Here is a 19,462-nt window from a genome sequence, read left to right on the forward strand (position 1 = left end):
GCGAGCTTTCACAGATTGGTTACAAAACAGGATGAGGGAGTCATATGAGAGGTACAAAGAAAAGAAAAGAGAAGTAAAACATAAGATAAAGGAGGCAAAGTGAAGAGCAGATGTGAAATGGGCAAGAGTATGGCAAAATTTTTGAAAGTAATGAAAAGATGTTTTGGAAGAAAGTGAAAAGAGGAAGAGGAGGCAAATCAAATAGAGAAGAAAAGGTAAAAGGTGCAGCTGGAGAGATGATAATGGAAGAGACGGCAGTAATAGGAACATGGACAGAGTATTTTAGGGAATTGCTAAATTTGAAGGAGGATAGAGAGGGAAAGGTAGTTGCAGTAGGAAATGCTAAGAAAATGAGAGTGATGAGTGAGGAAAATGGAGGAGAAATAAGGAAGGACGAAGTGAAGGCAGTTGTTAAGATGATGAAAGCAGGTAAGGCACCTGGTCTTGATGGATGCCATGCAGAATGTATAAAAAAAAAAGGAGGTGCAGTGATGGTGGACTGGTTGGTGAGGTTATTTAATGTTTGCTGGAGAGAGGGTTAGAGTACCGGAGGATTGGAGTAGTGCCTGTATAGTTACACTTTACCATGGAAAAGGGGACAAGTGTGAATGTAGTAGTTTCAGAGGGGTTAGCTTGTTAAGTGTAGTTGGGAAGGCGTATAGGAGGATCCTGATTGAGAGGATTAGGAGAGGAACAGAGGGAGTAATTGGTGAGGAACAGTGTGGATTTAGGACAGGTAGAGGTTGTGTAGATCAGATTTTTGTGGTAAGACAGATATGTGAGAAAGCTATAGGAAAGGGGAAGGATGTTTTTTGGGCCTTTATGGATCTGGAAAAGGCTTAAGACTGGGGTACCTAGAAAGGCACTGTGGGAGGTTTTGCAGATATACGGAATAGGAGGAAAGCTTCTAGCTGTCAAGAGTTTTTATGAGAGTAGTAAAGTGTCAGGATTAGAAATGGAGAAAGGGAGTGGTTCGAGGTAAAGGTGGGACTTCATCAGGGATGTGTTATGTCACACTGGCTGTTCAACTTATACATGGATGGGGTGGTGTGAGAGGTGCTAGGTGGTGGGTCAGGGATTGGAGATGGTTAAAGAAAATGGAGAAAAGTGGGAGGTGAGCCAGCTGTTGTTTCCGGATGACACTGTGCTTGTGGCAGGATTGGAGGAGGGATTGAGGAAGTTGGTGACAGAGTTTGAGAGAGTATGTGATAGAAGAAAGCTGAAGATAAATGTGGGTAAAAGTAAGGTGATGAGATGTTCAAGGGGTGAGGGTGGCAGCAGACTGGAAGTGAGCATTAAGGTAGAGCGACTGGAGGAAGTGGATAGTTTTAGATACTTGGGTGCAAATGTGGCAGGAAATGGTGGAGTGGAGGTGGAGGTAAAATGTAGATTGAGAGAAACAAGTAAATGCCTTGGGGAATTAAAAAGTGTAATGAGAAATAGACATTTGGGAATGGATGCTAAAAGACTGTATGAAGGAGTGATTGTGCCAACAGCACTGTATAGGGCAGAAACATAGAACATGAGAAAGGAAGAGAGGAGTTTGAATGTGTTTGAGATGAGGTGTCTGAGAAGTATGAGGGGGGTTACTAGGCTAGAGTGAGAAATGAGGAGGGTGAGGAGTAGAACAGTGGTGGAAAGGGAGTTGTGAGATAGGGTTGATGAATGAGTATTAGGAGGGTTTGGACACATGGAATGAATGAGGGAAGAAAGGCTAGTAAATGAGGTATGGTAGGCAGTTGGGGAGGGAGTGAACATGAGGGGACGTACTAGGATGAGATGGATGGATGGGGTGAAGGTGGCTTTGGGGAAGAGGGGAATGTCTGTTGAGGAAGGATGGGGGAAGACAGAAGACAGGGGTGAATGGAGATTGGTTGTATATGGATGATGTTGTGATGCATGAGGTGGAATGGGCTGGGGGATGGGGGTGAGGTAGTATGTGTGAGCAAAATTTGACACAGCCCGAAGGGATTTCTCCCCATCTTCTCCTTTTATGCAATGGGGGGACAGAGAGAGGGGGGCGCCAATTTAATGAAGCGGCCTTGCTGTGGATGTGCTGGGTCTTGCTACATAACTTCTGACCCAGGGCAGTGGGCTAGGTGCGGGGACAACCCGTCATCCAAGAGGTGCTAAGATAAGAGGGAGGGTGGAGGGGTGTGGAGTGTATTCAGGGGTGGAATGGGTGGGAGTGATTTTAAGCCTTTTCCTTTTTGGCTAAATCCCTTGTAAGGGGGAAGAAGCCTTGGTATATGTATGTATGTATTACTATGATCATAACCAGGATATTAGATTTTATTTTTTTCACAACAGTTTTTCCTGTTGATTTAATTGAATCGGGTGTTCTGTTTCAATCTGAAAACACTTGTTTGTACCAACCCCAACCCCCATACCAGTCATGTCTGGGGACTGCATTGGGAAATAAGTATTTTGAATTAAAGAGGAGTGCAAAGGTAGCAATTAATGAGAAAGACAAGGACAACATTGTTCAAGTAAACAATAAAGCAAGCAGTTTTCTCCAATTCTGACAATACCTTAGAGAACACAATCACAGCAGAGTTTGCTATTCTTTAAAAGATTATTGGGTTCATTATTCTTTACATTAGTATAATCAGGTTTTCTGTTTATGATATAGATATTTTGGGTTTGCTTATCTTGACATTATCTGAATTAGGAAAAAAGGAGGGTTGGGTTGGGTTAGGTTAGGCTATCATGGGATAGCCTTTCTTTAGATGAGGATCATTGGGGTCACTGCTCTTGACATGATCTATATATATATATATATATATATATATATATATATATATATATATATATATATATATATATATATATATATATATATATATATATAAACACACATATATACATATATGTTTATAATGTATACTAATGACGGCATAACTTTAGATATTCACACACGTCTGCAATCCTTCACTATATCACTGACTAGTCCTTATCATTCTAAGTGTTTTGAACCCCATATACAAATACAGCAAGTTCAATGTAATGTCTGCAGTGATTTTTAAATCTCAAGGATGAGTATCTTTACATTTACCAAGAATTAGCTCAGTTTACATTATGTTACACCTCAAAGTTGTAATTCTTATATCCCCAACTAGTTTTTATAATAATGATTCTGAGTATTTTCAACCCCAGATATAAATACCACAAATCAATAGTAACATCAGTAGTGATTAAAAAAAAAAAAAAAAAAAAAAGGCAAACTAATTTATACATACCTAATCTTACACTAACTCTTCATTTAATACTTGGAAGTGTTCTAAAACATCAGTATTTTCTGTCAACTACTTCCTAGATCTTAAGAGTTATGGGGCTATTATGATTTGAAATATTATTTTTATTTTGAGTATCCCAACCCAAAACAAAGTTCAACCTCCGGGCTACGGACAGGCTCCTCTTCAAAATTTGAAATGTTGGGTTTCTTTCAACGGAATAACACCTAGTTAGATCTCATTACTGACCTACAGCATTCTTTCTAAAGTATCCATCACTAGACAGCTACAACCTGTGGCTGTGACAATGGCCTGCAACTCTCAGGCAATCAACAACATTTTCGTTACCCGTGTGTGTTTTCCTTCTTTGCTTACTATCTTCGTGACACTTCAGCGTCTAACAAATGTCCAAACATTTTCAAATATTCCTGCAAATATACAAGGGCACATTTGGAAATGGCTTTACATAATTTACTCCTACTTAACGAAAATGTTAGTCACAATGGAACAAAGAAAATTTAAACCATAGGATATATCAAGGGATAACTATTCTTTTTTCATACATCATGTACCGAAGTGTGAACATCTGCTAGAGAAATTATTCATAAAAACCAAGATAAGATAAAATTGGAAGGAAGCAAACTGTACTGCCAAGTGAAATCTCTTACCTGGTTCTCTTACCTGGTGTGCTTCCCATCCACACACATCTTACGATGTAGGCAAGGAAGCCGCACTCTGCTGATACGCCAGCCCATAATTCTACACATGACATTTATATATTAATTGCAACTGGCTGGATAGTGTATCATAAGCAGCAACATTGTATGGAACTATGTCAAGGTGTCGATTGGTACTACCTTATGCAATATAATCAAATAATATATCACCGAGATGAGCTGCGAGACCTCGTTTGAACTCAACAATATCACTGCAGTTAACAAGTTCTGCTGGCAATTTATTCCACAAATTCACACATCTAATACTAAAATACCTTCTCCGTACTTCTACTTGTGTTCTGGTGTGACCAATTTTGAAATCATGGCCCCTTGTGCTACTCAACAAGGGTCGAGGAAACAAGTCATCACGAGAAATTGCTAGTTTCCCATGGAAAATATGCCAACATTTAATTATATCATGCCTAAGTAATCTCCCTTTAATTGAGTATAAGTTAAGAGTCCTTAGTCGCTGCGAGTAATCCAAACCCTCCAATCCATGTATCTCCCTTGTCCATCTCCTTTGTACAGACTCCAACTGTCTAACATCTCCTACATAACCCAAGTTCCAGACTGAGGATCCATATTCAAGCAAAGGACGCACATGTGTGGTGAAAAGGGGAAGCATAAAAGAGTCTTGCCGATTAACTGTTGATCGGAGAATGCTGGTTGATACTCCACTTGCTTTATGTACAATATTAGAAATATGTTGGTGAAATTTAAGTTTGTTATCAATACACACACCCAAGTCAGTAACTGATTCTTGAAATGGAATAAATACGTTATTGACATGATAATGAACATCTACCAAATCTGTCCAAAAAGCATTGCTTCTGGTAAACCTTATGGCAACACACTTTGCTGGATTGAGTGCAAGTCCCCAAGATTCAGATACATGGTAGAGAGTATCAATGTCCACCTGACATCTTCTCCCGCAGTCAAGGCATCTTCTTTTGAACCTACCTCAATACTAACATACAGCTTCAAATCATCAGCAAATATCTTAGTAGGAGACCTGGTATTTGACGTAATGAAGTTAATGTACAGCAAGAAGAGTAGAGGCCCCAAAACTGATCCTGAGGGACTCCACTGGTTACCTGCTTAGGTAAACTCTTAGCATGTGCCACAACAACATTCATTACCCGATCTGTAAGAAAATCTTTAATCCAGAAAAGAACTTTGCCTGTAATCCCTATGCTTATCAATGTGTCCAACAAAATGTCATAATTAACAACATCAAAGGCCTTGGAATAGTCAAATAAAATCAAGTCAACTGTTTTTCCACGATCAAGTGCCAGAGTAATTTCATCATACGTGATCAATAACTGATCTTCGGTAGATCTTCCAGGGCGAAAACCAAATTGGTCATGTGTTAACAGATTATTTTCCTCAGTGTAATCATATATTAGTTTAGCAAGTATTCTTTCTAAGGATTTGCACACAACTGATGTTAATGATACATTAATGGATCTGCACGGGAACCTTTCTTAAAAATGGGCACAACAAATGATGTTTTCCATGGAGCTGGTAGACGGCCAGTTGCATATGATTTTTGAAAAATGAGTGTTAATGGGTAAGATAACTGTTCAATACAGGTCTTTCAAAAATAAGGGTGCACTTCATCTGGTCCCATGGCTGAAAAGGAATTAAGCTGTGCAATTGCCTTAGTCACAGATTCTTGCGATATATCAGGATCCCCTATTGTACCTCCGTGAACCTGATGAGGTAATGGGTTAGCATCGACATTTTGTATATACACTGATGCGAAAGCTGTGGCAAATATATCAGCCATAGTAATTGCCTCATTAACAATCTGCCCGCTTTGAGATTTTAAAGGTCCTGCACCCACTCTTGCTACCTTTTTTTCCTAATATAGGCATGAAAAAGCTTAGAGTTATGCACCATGTCACTTACCAAAGAAAGCTCATATTCTGACTGTTTGTTAATGGCAAATGTTTTGTATTGGTAATTGATTTGCAGAAATTGATGTAAAGCTCCTCCGGCTTCAACTTCTTTATAATTACTCCACATTAAAGATCTTTTTTAAGAGATGAAGGAGGTTTGACTGGCCATGGAGGACCACTGTGAAGCCTGGTAGTAACTGGTACATACTCTGCTATCAAATGGTGAACATACTCAAGAAAGATATTATACATTGCATCAATATCAAGGTATCTGAATTCGTAATCCCAATCAATTTGTGCCAATTGCTCCTTAATCACATTGTATTTCCCTCTGGTCCACAATCTATGCGATGGTAATTCGTCACTCGAGGGAGGATGTTGAGATATATATTCACATTTAATTGGAGAATGACCACAATTAGGGAAAGGAGGCAATATTTGCACATCCATTATCCTGTCATCTTCAGAAGTAAGTATTAGATCAAGTATATTACCTGAACTATAATAAGTGGTCTTATGAACACACTGTGTGAATCCCAAGAGGTTAAAACAATTATAAAAATTGAGATCATTAGCTGAGAGTCCTGTATAGATTAAGTCATCATTCCATCTGATAGTTGTTCAATTAAAATCTCCAACTAGGATTACATCTTTACCCAAACAAAATTCTGTAAGGAAATTAATTAGGATGCTATTATCAGTGGTAGTACTGGATGGTGGACGATATATAAAAATGAAATATAGAGAATAATCAGGAAGAAAAATAACTAGCATGTTAGGAACCTCAACAACAATCTCATTATATTTAATGCTATCCTTTATATATAAACATACCCCATGCTTCCTAACATTGCCTGCTGCATCCTTACGTAACAGTACGTAATGAGGTAAAGCAACACAAGCATCAGCTATATTTGAAGTTAGAGAAACCTCACTGCTGTAAATAATGTGCAGGAAATCACAAATAAAAAGATTGCACTAGGAATGAGAAGAGTGCATCAGTTCCATGAGGCATAAAAAGCCTGATTCTGATGACTCAGAAAACTATAGCTGTTATGTCGTATACAGGTCTGAACTTGAAAAGGTCCGTAATATTACTGATCATGGATTCATGGGCACTAACAGTAAATGAAAGTTTTCCTCACAGGCATACCAGAGCTGTTTCAGAATGTCGATTACGGTGATGTGAAGATTTGTAGGGTTCTTTTGCTAATGTATGGTTTGTTGGATGTTGTTCCGAACCTATGTCCAAGTCTTCCCACTGAGTCGTAAGAGGTCACATTACCTGAAAAAAAGGCAAAAGAGGGTCTAGGACAGGGGTTCTCAGCCTTGCTTGGCCCTTGCACCCCTTTCACCATTTGTCAGAATGTCATTCCCTCCTCCTTTCTAAGATTGTTTAAAAAAAAAGGTGCAATCTAAATAATATGCAAATATTACTAAAAATCCTGTTATTTTTTTCCAAATTGGTATATATATATATATATATATATATATATATATATATATATATATATATATATATATATATATTATATATATACATATATACATTTACAATTTTACATGGATTATGTTTATAATGAAGTTTTGCAAATTAAATGCAAATTGATAATACTGAATGTCACAACTTTCGGGGTTGTGACACACCATCCATTCCCAAATTCCACGTCTGTTTTCAAACCATAATTTGCAAATACTTTCGTTCAAGGACCTAGCCGATATAGTAGGCTTTATATTTGTACTTTCGTTCCTATAAGTTGTCATTTCCTCTATTCTTTAACAACTACTTATTATTTTACTCGCCATTATTCTTATTGTCTGTAACACCAATTTCGCCATTAGTTGTGGACCATTAACGAGTTTAAAGAATTGTCTATTCATAGGAATTTCCCGCCCTTTGTACACGGTACCCATTGATGACGAAATACAGAGATGTCACGAATGTTTAATGGTTGAACCTGGAGTATGTCAACCTTGTGAATTTGTTGTTCCACCATGTAATTATAAGTTGGTGTATCGTGTACATATTAACATTTCAACTAAACATCACCTTGTGAATTTGTTTCAATGGTTTGAAATTTCAATCCCTGCACACTTGCCACCTCTCATATAAGTTATGTAATTAGGTTAACTGCTTAGGCTAGTTAGGATTTATAATTTTCTCTCGTCTCTAGTGATTGTCTTAAAGGGATTGCTAGAGATGAATCGACTCCTACAACACACACCGTACCCATCGGAGGCAATGAATTAAAACTATAAAACTTGGCACCATTGCGCGATTTCCTGCCGTGCCCACCACTGAAGCGTCAGTTCTACAAGAAGCTGGCAAGAGGTAAAGTGTGTCTTAGGTATTCCGCGAAGAAACTCGCATTAACCACATGGAGTGTTTATTAGAACTTTACATTTCATTTCTAACTCACGTGAAAATTATACGAATGAACTATTGGAAGTGGTGTGCTTATGGCGTGTGAATCGGACTTGATCGGTCTCTTTGAGTAAATTAACTGTGGTAACGTCATCCTATGAACTGTGAGTCTGATCCCACCGATCGTACCCACCATGATGCGGCGTTCTCATGTATCCGGCTTTATCGAACACATTTGTTAAGATTGGAAGCTATGTGAATTATCAAAGTGTTGCGTTTCATGTTTTCTAAGTGTATTCACTGTGGAATTCAGTCTGGTTTGTATTCAAATGATGCTTACTTAATGGGAATTATTAAAGTGTTGGGTCACATGTTTTCTGTGGAATTCAGTCTGTTTTGACTTCAAATGATGCTTACTTAATGGGAATTATTAAAGTGTTGTGTCACATGTTTTCTAAGTGTATTCACTGAGGAATTCAGTCTGGTTTGTCTTCAAATGATGTTTACTTAATGGGAATTATTAAAGTGTTGTGTCACATGTTTTCTAAGTGTATTCACTGTGGAATTCAGTTTGTTTTGTCTTCAAATGATGCTTACTTAATGGGAATTATTAAAGTGTTGTGTCACATGTTTTCTATGTGTATTCACTGAGGAATTCAGTCTGGTTTGTCTTCAAAAGATGTTTACTTAATGGGAATTATTAAAGTGTTGTGTCACATGTTTTCTATGTGTATTCACTGTGGAATTCAGTCTGGTTTGTCTTCAAAAGATGTTTACTTAATGGGAATTATTAAAGTGTTGTGTCACATGTTTACTAAGAGTATTCACTGTGGAATTCAGTCTGTTTTGACTCCAAATGATGTTTACTTAATGTGAATTATTAAAGTGTTGTGTTACATGTTTTCTAAGTGTATTCACTGTGAAATTCAGTCTGTTTTGACTTCAAATGATGTCTACTTAATATGAATTATTAAAGTGTTGTGTCACATGTTTTCTAAGTGTATTCACTGTGGAATTTATTCTATTAAATCGATTTCTTCTAGTTTATTTAATTAGCCCAGGGTTGTGATTAGCTAAATGAGTTTAATCATTCTGTATCCCCTCTCAAATACTGAAATTCATACACGCCGCTCAGAGGGAAGCGTGTGTGGTCCCAGTCGGTGATGCAAATTTTCTGGACTTCGGCTCCCACTGTAGCTATCTACCCTCACCCGTTCCCCCCCACATCCTCTCCTTTCCACTGTCCAGAGATTTGCGACACGGACGCGCAGGTGGTCCTTCGAACCGGATACTCGGTCTATTACCTATGTACAGACCTAATTAAATTCATCCATTTGCGTAGTCATACCCACTCAATCAATTCACGTGACAACTCATGTAGCGAATCACAAGGTTTTCCCTGAGCATAGGTTAGGAATTTAATTTGTACAGGAAGTTCTTTATACTTGTTAACCCATTCAACTCCGATGACAAGATGTCTTGTCATTTGGTCAAATAAAACAAAAAATCATAATAAAACAACAAAATGTTTGATGATCAAACAGCACCAGAAAAATATGACGTCATCAGTCCTCCTCGAGGAGGACTGATGACGTCATATTTTTCTGGTGCTGTTTGATCATCAAACATTTTGTTGTTTTATTATGTTTTTTTGTTTTATTTGACCAAATGACAAGACATCTTGTCATCGGAGTTGAATGGGTTAAGGCACAGCCAGTAATCAGATGTATATCACCTTAACTCACACTTGTTGGTTATACTCTGTTACTTGGGCAACAATTTCGTGCGGGAGTACACTCGTCATTGTTTCACGGGTAGTACAACCCGTTCATAGTTTTGTGGCTCAGCTCGGCCAGCTCAAGCAGCATTGTTCTTCGTCTCCCTATGGTCTACCGGAACCCTCATAGTTCCACGACGCCAGCAGTCACGCTCTCGTATCAAGCTTAGTCGTCATCAGCTTTCGTAGTTTAGTGGCTCAGCCCGGCCAACCCAAACGGCATCATTCTTCAATTCTTTACTGTTCCACGAGACCATCCCTCTCTTCTCCTTGCTGACTAGTTCGTATGATAGCACGATCTTCCTTTGTTGCCCCCGTCAGTTCTCCAATTTCTTCGTTCATTTCATATTGTTTGTTTCTTGATTTATTGCAGTACACTTCCCTTTTTTATTTCATTGTTTTGTGTTTCTGCAACCAATTACGTTTCTCTGTCCATTCTTGACTATGACCGTATTGGAGCTGACACTTTTCGTCGTTTTCGATGCATAATTCATCTGAATACCTGTCGCAGGAATCGAAACTATATTTCCCATTCGTTCGCTGCACCGACTGGTATAGTTAGCACAAGCACTTACCGACGTCAGTCTTCCCTCATAGAGAATCAGTTACAGTGCCAGTGTCTTAACGGTAATCACCATGGCTTATTCTAGCCCCACTGAAAGCGCAGTTGCAAACACAACACTAACAAAACTTATAACCCTCACTCAGAAGTTTCAAGAAGCAGTCACGGAATACACAGACGCGTATGGAACCGTCAACATTGAAAGCTTGTCCTCAAATTTAGCAACTGAAATCTACAATGAAGGTCAATCCCATCATCAAACGTGGCGGTTCTTGGAACTCGCTTGGGCCCTACACCCACACGATAGTCAACTTACACCGCTCAGAGAGCAACTTAAACCCCTCAAGAAAACTCTGATCAACTTAAAATTCCAAGCAGACGCGAGAATGAACGGCGCAAATTCCGCTACCCCAGCAAACCCACAGCAATCTAATCTAAACACTACCATCACCTACATAAGAGAGGAACCCCCCCCCCCGCTTTAGGTGGGGATCTGGAAATGTTCTCCAGGTGGAGGAGCATTTTCAAAACAGTGATTCATGATAACACCAGATACGCGGATGGGAGAAAAAATTTAGCGCTCTTATACTCTCCCTTGTGGGTAAAGCCAAACGGTTGATTGGCTACCCAGTGTATAGTGAAACCGCGTACAATTATGCCCTCAACAGACTTCATGACGCCTATAACAAGCCTTTGGCTGTACGCAGGGGACTGAAGGAGCGCCTTGTTTCCATTACCACGCCTACCAACGACTGTGAGGACTTGTCGAGATTCCTTGTCAACTGGGACGAACTAAGTGAACATTATAAAAAAAAAAAAAAAAAAAAACGTAGTTGGGCAACCCCTCTCTGATGAATTTGTGGAAGGAGTTTTAGTACCGAAACTACCACGCCAAGTCCTCTCTTTCATTTTTTTTTTTTTTTTTTTAGGCACCTCGGAACTGAGTGCACCTGAGCTTCTAGCAGCACTTAAAATATACGCGGGCGCCATCACGGACAGTCGTCACCATACCCCTGTAACGGCTCACCCTGTTACTGCACCAACACCTTCCTTTCAAACCAGCACCACGTCCACCTCGGCAGTCATCGACATGTGTTCCGACACCTACGATGACCACAAATCAACCATCCAAACACACCATCAGAACGCCGGCTTCAACATCTCCTCAGCCGATACCTGCATTACCAGCTACGACGCCAGCCGTCACCAACGATACTCAATTCCGAACCAATTGTTTATTTTGCAATGGCTCCCATCGACCGTCACATTGCACCACTTACCCGGATATCTCCACGCGTACCCGTAGACTTCAAATGTTCAGCAGATGTACCATCTGTTACTCCAACAAGCACCCGACCAACCGTTGTGATTTTCAAGCAGGATGTTTGAAATGTGGCGCCCGCCATAAGGCTCCACTATGCCCTCAAGTCATCAACATAACCAGCAATAGTATCTTCACTCCATCTCAACCGGATATAGTTCCTTCATACCTCCGGAAACCGTCTACGACAAGCCATGCGCCCACTCCTTCCCACAGTGCAGCTTCAACACTCCCTCCTGTTGGTTACCAGCCAGCGGCAGAATGTCATCCGTACTATCACCCCGTTTTCCAGCACCCTGGGACCTACCCCATTCCTCATCCAACCCCATATTGTCCCCCATTGCAATCAACATCACTTGACAGCAAGACCATCCAAGAGAATAACTCAGCTTCAACACCATCAGCCTGTTACAGCATTCACAATGACAACACCAGAGCCCCAACAAAAGCAGCCCGTACCCCCTCTCCAATTTACCTGGCTCCCATTCTTCACGCCCCAGCTGTCGTGAAGCCCGCACCAGACCAAACTTTCCCGTCTACAAATGAACCCTCAACTCAAGAACCGGAACCGGTACCGATCGTCATTGAAATTACGCAAGTTAACGAAGACGCTCTTGACTCACAAACAATACTAGACCCTATAACCACAGATTCGGACCCAGAAACCCAGTCTTCAACAATTGCTGACAACGCAACTATAATCGCAGACGCATCCCTCATCAAACGAGTAGGGCAGAGTATCGTGGCCCTACCCGTCTTTACAGGACGCCTTACGAAAGGCAACAACAGTTGTATCTCACAAGTCTTCATTGATTGCGGGGCACAACGCACGTTTGTTCACCCCTCCGTCGTAAACCAACTTAACCTCAAGACAAAGGGGACTGTACTCTTTCGTATCGACTCCTTGAACAAAACTGAACCCCCTCAGGAATTCGACATTGTCGAGTTCACCTTACACTTGGGCGCTGAACATTACCTCATCGAAGCGGTAGTACACCCATCAGTGGAAAAAGACATCTCTATGCCCGGCTACCAACGTACCGTCCAGATACTCAAGTCTCAAGGCATCCCTATTGCCAATAAAACTCCGTCAGATCAAACTACCGACGTCCACATTATATTGGGCAGTGATCACATGCCATTGGTCTTTAAACGCACCATGCGCTTCCTGGGTGTCGAACTTTTTGCCACGCCAGCTGGTTATGTAGTGTGGGGCAAACTGCCTCCTTGGAGCCAAGATCAAGCCCTCGACCCCCCCTATTGAAACCATTGCACTCAACAGCACTTGCATCAAAGAGCCTATTCTCGTTGATCCCCCGGTACACGAACTTTGGTCATTGGACTCAGTCGGTATCTCACTAGAAAAATACAGTCATTTAGAAGAAAAAGCGATTGAGTTTTTCATGTCAATAGTACGGAAAAGAAATGGAACCTACACAATCTGCTTACCATTCAAGAGTGAAGAGCGCCCAGCAATCAACTATGGACGTGCGATGGCACAACTACTTTCACTCAAAAGAAATCCACGTCCATCCCTTTATGAGGACTACCGGAGGATCTTGGGCGAGTATCAACGACTCGGGATCATCGAGACCGTACCCCCGGGTCCCGAAGTGGATGGGAAGGTACATTTCCTGCCTCACCACCCAGTCTACAAGAGCTCCCCCACAACTCCCGTCAGGATAGTGTTCAACGCATCATCCAGAGCACACAGGAACGCACTATCTCTCGACGATGCCCTGTATACTGGACCCAACCTGGCTCAGAAAATCCAGTCCATGATCCTTCGATTCAGAGAAGGCACGTATGGCGTCTTGGCCGACATCAGCAAAGCCTTCCTCAGAATAGGAGTAGATGGAGCAGAATTCTGCCGTTTCCTCTTCTTCACGAGTTCAGATATGAACGAAATCCAAGTCTTCCGTTTCAAAGTGGTGTTGTTTGGCGCCACTTGCAGTCCTTACCTCCTCAACCAGACCATCGAACATCAATTAGAGACGTATGAACACCCCTTGGCTACCAAACTCAAGTCTGCATTTTACGTGGATAACCTGCAACTCACATATGTTCATATTCACGAGATTGCCTTGGAAAGATCCCAAATAGAGCGAATATTAAATTACGCCAACATGCCACCAGAACAATGGACCTCCAACGCTACCATAAAAGTTTTTGAACACAAAGGAGTCCGTGACTATCTCGGCCTCCGCTTGGATACAGAACAAGACACACTAGGAATAACCATGCCCAACCAATTTAAGGAAGCCTTTGAACAACCACTGCTATTCCGGACCAAGAGGAAAATACTCAGTCTGTTTTCCTCACTATATGATCCCGCAGGATTCCTGGCCCCAATTACCCTCACAGGCAAACTCTTCATACAGAGCTTATGGAAAGCGAAGGAAGGATGGGATACACCCCTCAAAGGAGACAGCATCCAGACACTCGCAACCACCCTTAACAACTACCGGAATTTAAATACTCTACAGTTCCCGCGCAATGATCATCCCGGCAGTAACCACGCCCTCCACGTCTTTTACGACGAGAGCCAAAGAGGGTTCGGGGTAGCAGCCTACACTGTCTCACGAGAGGGTCACGTTTCCTTTCTCACAGGCCGGAGTAGGGTCACTCCCAAGAATATGACCAAGCTCGACGAAGATCTCACTATCTCCCGACTAGAACTCACGGCCATTCTCTTTGGTAGCCACCTCGCGAGGTACCTGACAAACCTACGTCCCTCTCGTTACCACGCCATCTTTGTGTGGTCCGACGCCAAATCAGCTCTTTTCTGGGTCCGCAGTCAGAACAGCACCTCAACCTACGTCCTCAACCGAGCCAAGGAGGTCAAACAGTTAGTACAAGACCACAACCTTCAACTTATGCACATCAACTCCAAAGACAACCCAGCAGATCTTGCCTCTAAAGGCACTAACGTAACAGGTCTTATCAGTAAACGTAATCTTTGGTTTAAGGGTCCAGAATGGCTTCCTTACCCTGATCAATATCCCCCACAAGAGTCGTATACACTACCCATCCTCATACGTGCCTACCCCACCATTGTGCAAGAAACAGAGAGACCATTCCACATGGAACAGTTCCCCGATCTCCCAACAGCATACAACGCCTTCAGAATCCTACTCAAAGCGATGAAAGCTAAAGCATCACACGCAGTAAAGACCAAGCTCTACAAAAGCCCTATGCAAGTTATGCTCAGATTGGCTCAAGTCAGCTCTTACCCGCGGATATACCGACATCTCTAAGGAATAACCATCCCTCTCACTTCTGACGACAAAAACCTCATTTACCAAAGAGGCCTCAGATTAGATGGACAGAGTCTCATACGCTGTCAGCCCCCACACGTTGCCACACTCAACGAGTATGGTCGCCCGCCCCCGCTGCTGTTACACCCTAAGTGCCCATTGTGGAGACAATCATCTTGCATCAACATCGACTTATACTCCACACTAACACAGCCACCCTTCATGTTCTCCTTCGACGAGACTACTGGGTCTCTCGTCAACGACAAACGATCAAGTTCCGCCTCCGGCAGTGCTTACACTGTCGACGTATCCAAACTCCACCCTTTAAGTTTCCCACTCCGGCTCGCTTGCATCCTAATAGAATCTACACACCCTTTGCCACCACCGGAGTTGACTATATGGGAGCCGTCAAACTGAGATTGTCCCACATTGACGCTGTTTATGTAGTCGTCTTCACTTGTGCCAGCATCCGGGCCCTCATCCTGGAAGTCGTCACTTCCCTCAATATAACGGACTTCTTGGGAGCACTACGTCGCTTTGCGGCACGGGTAGTGATGCCCCAATCCTTCGTATCGGATAACGCCACCAATTTCGGAGCCACAGACAGATTTCTCCGAGAACTCAAAGAACATCCTAGCATCAGTGACTTTCTTCTCACCAACCACCACTCTTCATGGACCTTCATCACGCCCCTTGCTCCTTGGCAAAGCGGCATGTATGAACGCCTTGTTGGAATTACCAAGTCCAATCTGAGAAAAGCTCTCTACAAGCGTACACCTACCTACGAACGAATTCAGAACATTGTGCCAAGAAGTGGAATGCGTGGTGAATAACCGCCCACTCAATTATGTTAGCATGGAAGATGACACTCCTCTTACTCCTAATCATCTCATGTACGGCCGTACCATTGCCCTGTCCCCACAGGTATAATCAACTGAGTTGAGCGAGCCAGTCTACCTCATTACTACCACTTTAAGAACACAATATCAGTTCCTGACTGATATCCTACAAACCTTCAAAAGGAGATGGTCCCACGATTACGTCACAAGCCTAAGAGAACGTCACCTTCGCCAAAGTAAGCCTCATCAACGTGGACCCCGAGTGCTTGTTCCTCTCGTTCTGGACGGCGTCCCCCAAGACCAGTATCCCTTAGCCCTTGTCACTCGAGTCTTCCCGGGTCCTGACGACGTCATCACATCCGTAAGAGTCCGTACGGCCAAAGGAGAATATGAACGATCTGTCACTCGAATCATCCATTTGGAAACCAATCTGGACACAGACACACCCCCGCTTTCCCCACGGAGAACCAAGAACCTCCTGCAGAACCTTCACATCTCGAAGAAGAAATCGAGCCCAACACCGTAGACAACGGAACTAAGCATGCAGCGGTCGACCCAGCTGAAAACACCCGTGAATACGAGAGCCATATCCAGCACAAGCCTCAACAACCAGGTTCGACCACGGGAAACGACACTCCAATAGAAACACCTACTGTGTCATCAACTGAAACAACGCCAACCACGTCAACCAATGTACGACCACGTAGAAAGACAGCCCAACAGGCCAAGAATTGGTTCACTACTCTTGAATAACCTGCTCGCTCTGCTCTAAATCCACTACAAGTTCAAGAAAAGAGTCGATTCAAATCTATATTATTGCGAGGGCGAACGAGGAACTAGGTTCTCTCGGCCCTTAAACGAGAGAGTGCTGTCAGTTCACGTGCTCCTATATCTGCTGGGGATCGAATCAAAGCACGAAAAAGTTTAAGAGATTTACAGGAGTTTAGGATACATCATGAGAAGTTGACCATCAAAGCGGGACATTAGTGCACAACGGATCTTGATGACAGGAACACAATAGGTATATGATGTACTCAGTACTTCGTCCTCCGTACTACTGCGACGGAGTAATAATCAATGGTTGCGATGCGTAGGGACGAACCGTTCCAGCCCACAGATACGATTTCCCTTCGGAGAACAGCATTGATGAGAAGACTTGACGTCGGGTAGACTGCGACGGGGGTTGACAAGACTTGTGGTGATTGGCGTAGCGGTGGGTAATCTTCGCAGGTCGTCTTCAAATCAAGTTCTGCCTTGCCGGTGGAGGAGGGTATATATACCCCCTAAAACTGCTGACGTAGATGCTTCGAGCAGGCGTAGTCCTCCCCGGTTTCGAAGCACGAAGCCGACTCGCTCATTTGATTCGGGTGTAAACAAGTAGTTTCGCCGAGGTGGGGAGCTGAACGACCATCAGCGCAGACACGACGAATTCCGCTGATACCGGAGGAACGAGAATGGGTCCTTACAGTTATCAACAGAGAAGGCAGAAATTCGCATGTATCATACTCGTAATTATAAATAATTAGGATGGCCACGGATGTTCTTCGTCATGAGGTTATTACCTCGCAGTCAAATGTCCAAAAGTTTTCAGGGGAAGAAAATATGATAGGGTGAATAGATTAGTTAACATAATTGATACACAAATAGTGACAAACAAACTGTGGTGTGAATGCGCGGACGGTGACGGGCGGTTGGCACTCTCGGGTGGGGGGGGCAAAGGGCGTGAGCGTTGGTTACCCCAAAGGGGGGGGGAATACCTGCGTGTGTCAGCATGGGTCGGCAGTGCCAAGAGAGAACTGAGCGGATGGTGTAGAGGTGCGAATGTGAGTACAAGGGAGGGAGAACCCACCAAGGAAGGGGGAGTTAGTATTCGAAGTTAGGAGATAGGGAAATTAGCTGAGGGACTGTGATGTGTGTGATCCAAGGAGGAAAAAGGACTGGCCCCATAAGCAACCAAATGAATGGGTGATCATCACCCGCCAATCAAGGAAGAGCCACAAGCTGTCCTAGGCGCCGCCGAGATGACCGAGCACCCCAAGGGTACCGAGGATCCCTTCACGATGAACAGCATCACCCTACAACAACGAGAAAAAAAAATAGAAACTTACAAAAAAAAAAAAAAAAAAAAGGAAGATCCTGAGAAGGGTATGGCTAGGCTTAATGATACATTTCCAGCAAAACGGAAAATATCAACGCATTATGAAAATTACAAGAGGTCATTCATTAAATCCTTTAAATCAAAGTGTGATCAGGATCCCATCAGGCTTTTGTGTTATAATAATATATACAACAAAAGCAAATTAAGCAAACATAGAATATTCACACAAAAATAGACAGAAGGACCTAAAAACATGATTTCAATGTTAAAGGATTCAGATTGGGTAGAAAGTAGGTCTAGTGACAAGTTAAAAGTTTCTCAGACTTGAGACAAAACTCTCATTGAACAGAGAAAGAACACAAACAATGCCAGTGCAAGTGCAAATTCATTCTCATCTGGAAAGAGAATAAATGCACATCGTGAACAATATCTATACATTGCTTTTTATTGAGCACATTAAATATATGATAATATAACGTAATACCCCCCTTTTTTAACTCATCAATATCAATTTTACAAGTCAATGTCCTCCCACCGATCAACTTTGACAAATTATCACATCTTAATATTTCTTTTGCAGTTTTGTATGCCAAACCCCCAAGTCAACGACCTTAACCCAAGTCACAACAGACGTATAACCTCAAAAGGACAAGGGAGGCGATGTCATCATATACCAACACCAACCATGTACGTGGTCCACAGACATGCAACATGGTGCTCGCATTGAAGCAAGACTTCACATATTTTCCAAATCGCAGATTAAGGATGTCCCAGTGTCGCCACACGAAGATGCCTAAAGTTACCAGACAGACCCATTGAACCCCTTTCTTATACCTACCCCCATTTACAAACCCATAAGTTAACAATACACACACCATGTCTAACCACACCCACCAACTATACGACTAACCCCTATATACTGGAACTAATTCCAATGCCTCAAGAATTGTGAACTAATCACGTCTCACAAACACAGCAACCAACTCCATTAACCCCCTTTATTAGCAGACCACCTATGCCACCTACACCACCAGAGCTGGGCCAGGTCAAGAGCTCGTTTAGAACTCAGATCATCCCAGGTTGCAAACACTGGCAAAAGGCAGATACCACCCACTTAGAGTATTATGGCCAAAGGGACTAATTGTAACCTGTATATGTATAAACCAGATAATTTTCATAATAAAGAGAAGAAAACGTCCAACAGAGACATTATCTCGCCTGCATTAAGCCCTCCTAATGGTAGCAGCCCAAAGCCGTTTACAAGTGCAAGTAAAATCTCCAATAGACCTATTCAAATATGTTATCAATTATGGGGATTTGTGGCTAAATGTTATAACCAGTAAAAGTTGTAAAACCATTTGAAACCAGAAGTGAAAAATTTTGAAACCAATCC

The 19,462-nt window shown here is 42.3% G+C and overlaps 2 protein-coding genes across 2 annotated transcripts; both read left to right on the plus strand.

The window, feature by feature from the left end:
* Window positions 1-13,278: 13,278 nt before the first annotated feature.
* Window positions 13,279-15,132, plus strand: LOC143030244 (uncharacterized). The gene has a single exon (XM_076193402.1). The coding sequence runs from the start codon at window positions 13,279-13,281 to the stop codon at window positions 15,130-15,132; it is 1,854 nt and encodes a 617-aa protein (XP_076049517.1).
* A 64-nt stretch (window positions 15,133-15,196) lies between these two features.
* On the plus strand, window positions 15,197-15,965 carry LOC143030245 (uncharacterized). Its single transcript, XM_076193403.1, has 2 exons — window positions 15,197-15,248; window positions 15,346-15,965. The coding sequence occupies exons 1-2, from the start codon at window positions 15,197-15,199 to the stop codon at window positions 15,963-15,965; spliced, it is 672 nt and encodes a 223-aa protein (XP_076049518.1).
* The last annotated feature ends 3,497 nt before the right edge of the window (window positions 15,966-19,462 follow it).

Source organism: Oratosquilla oratoria, chromosome 12 (genome assembly GCF_046742065.1).
Source record: "Oratosquilla oratoria isolate Oo_2021 chromosome 12, ASM4674206v1, whole genome shotgun sequence".
Classification (NCBI taxonomy): Eukaryota; Metazoa; Arthropoda; class Malacostraca; order Stomatopoda; family Squillidae; genus Oratosquilla; species Oratosquilla oratoria.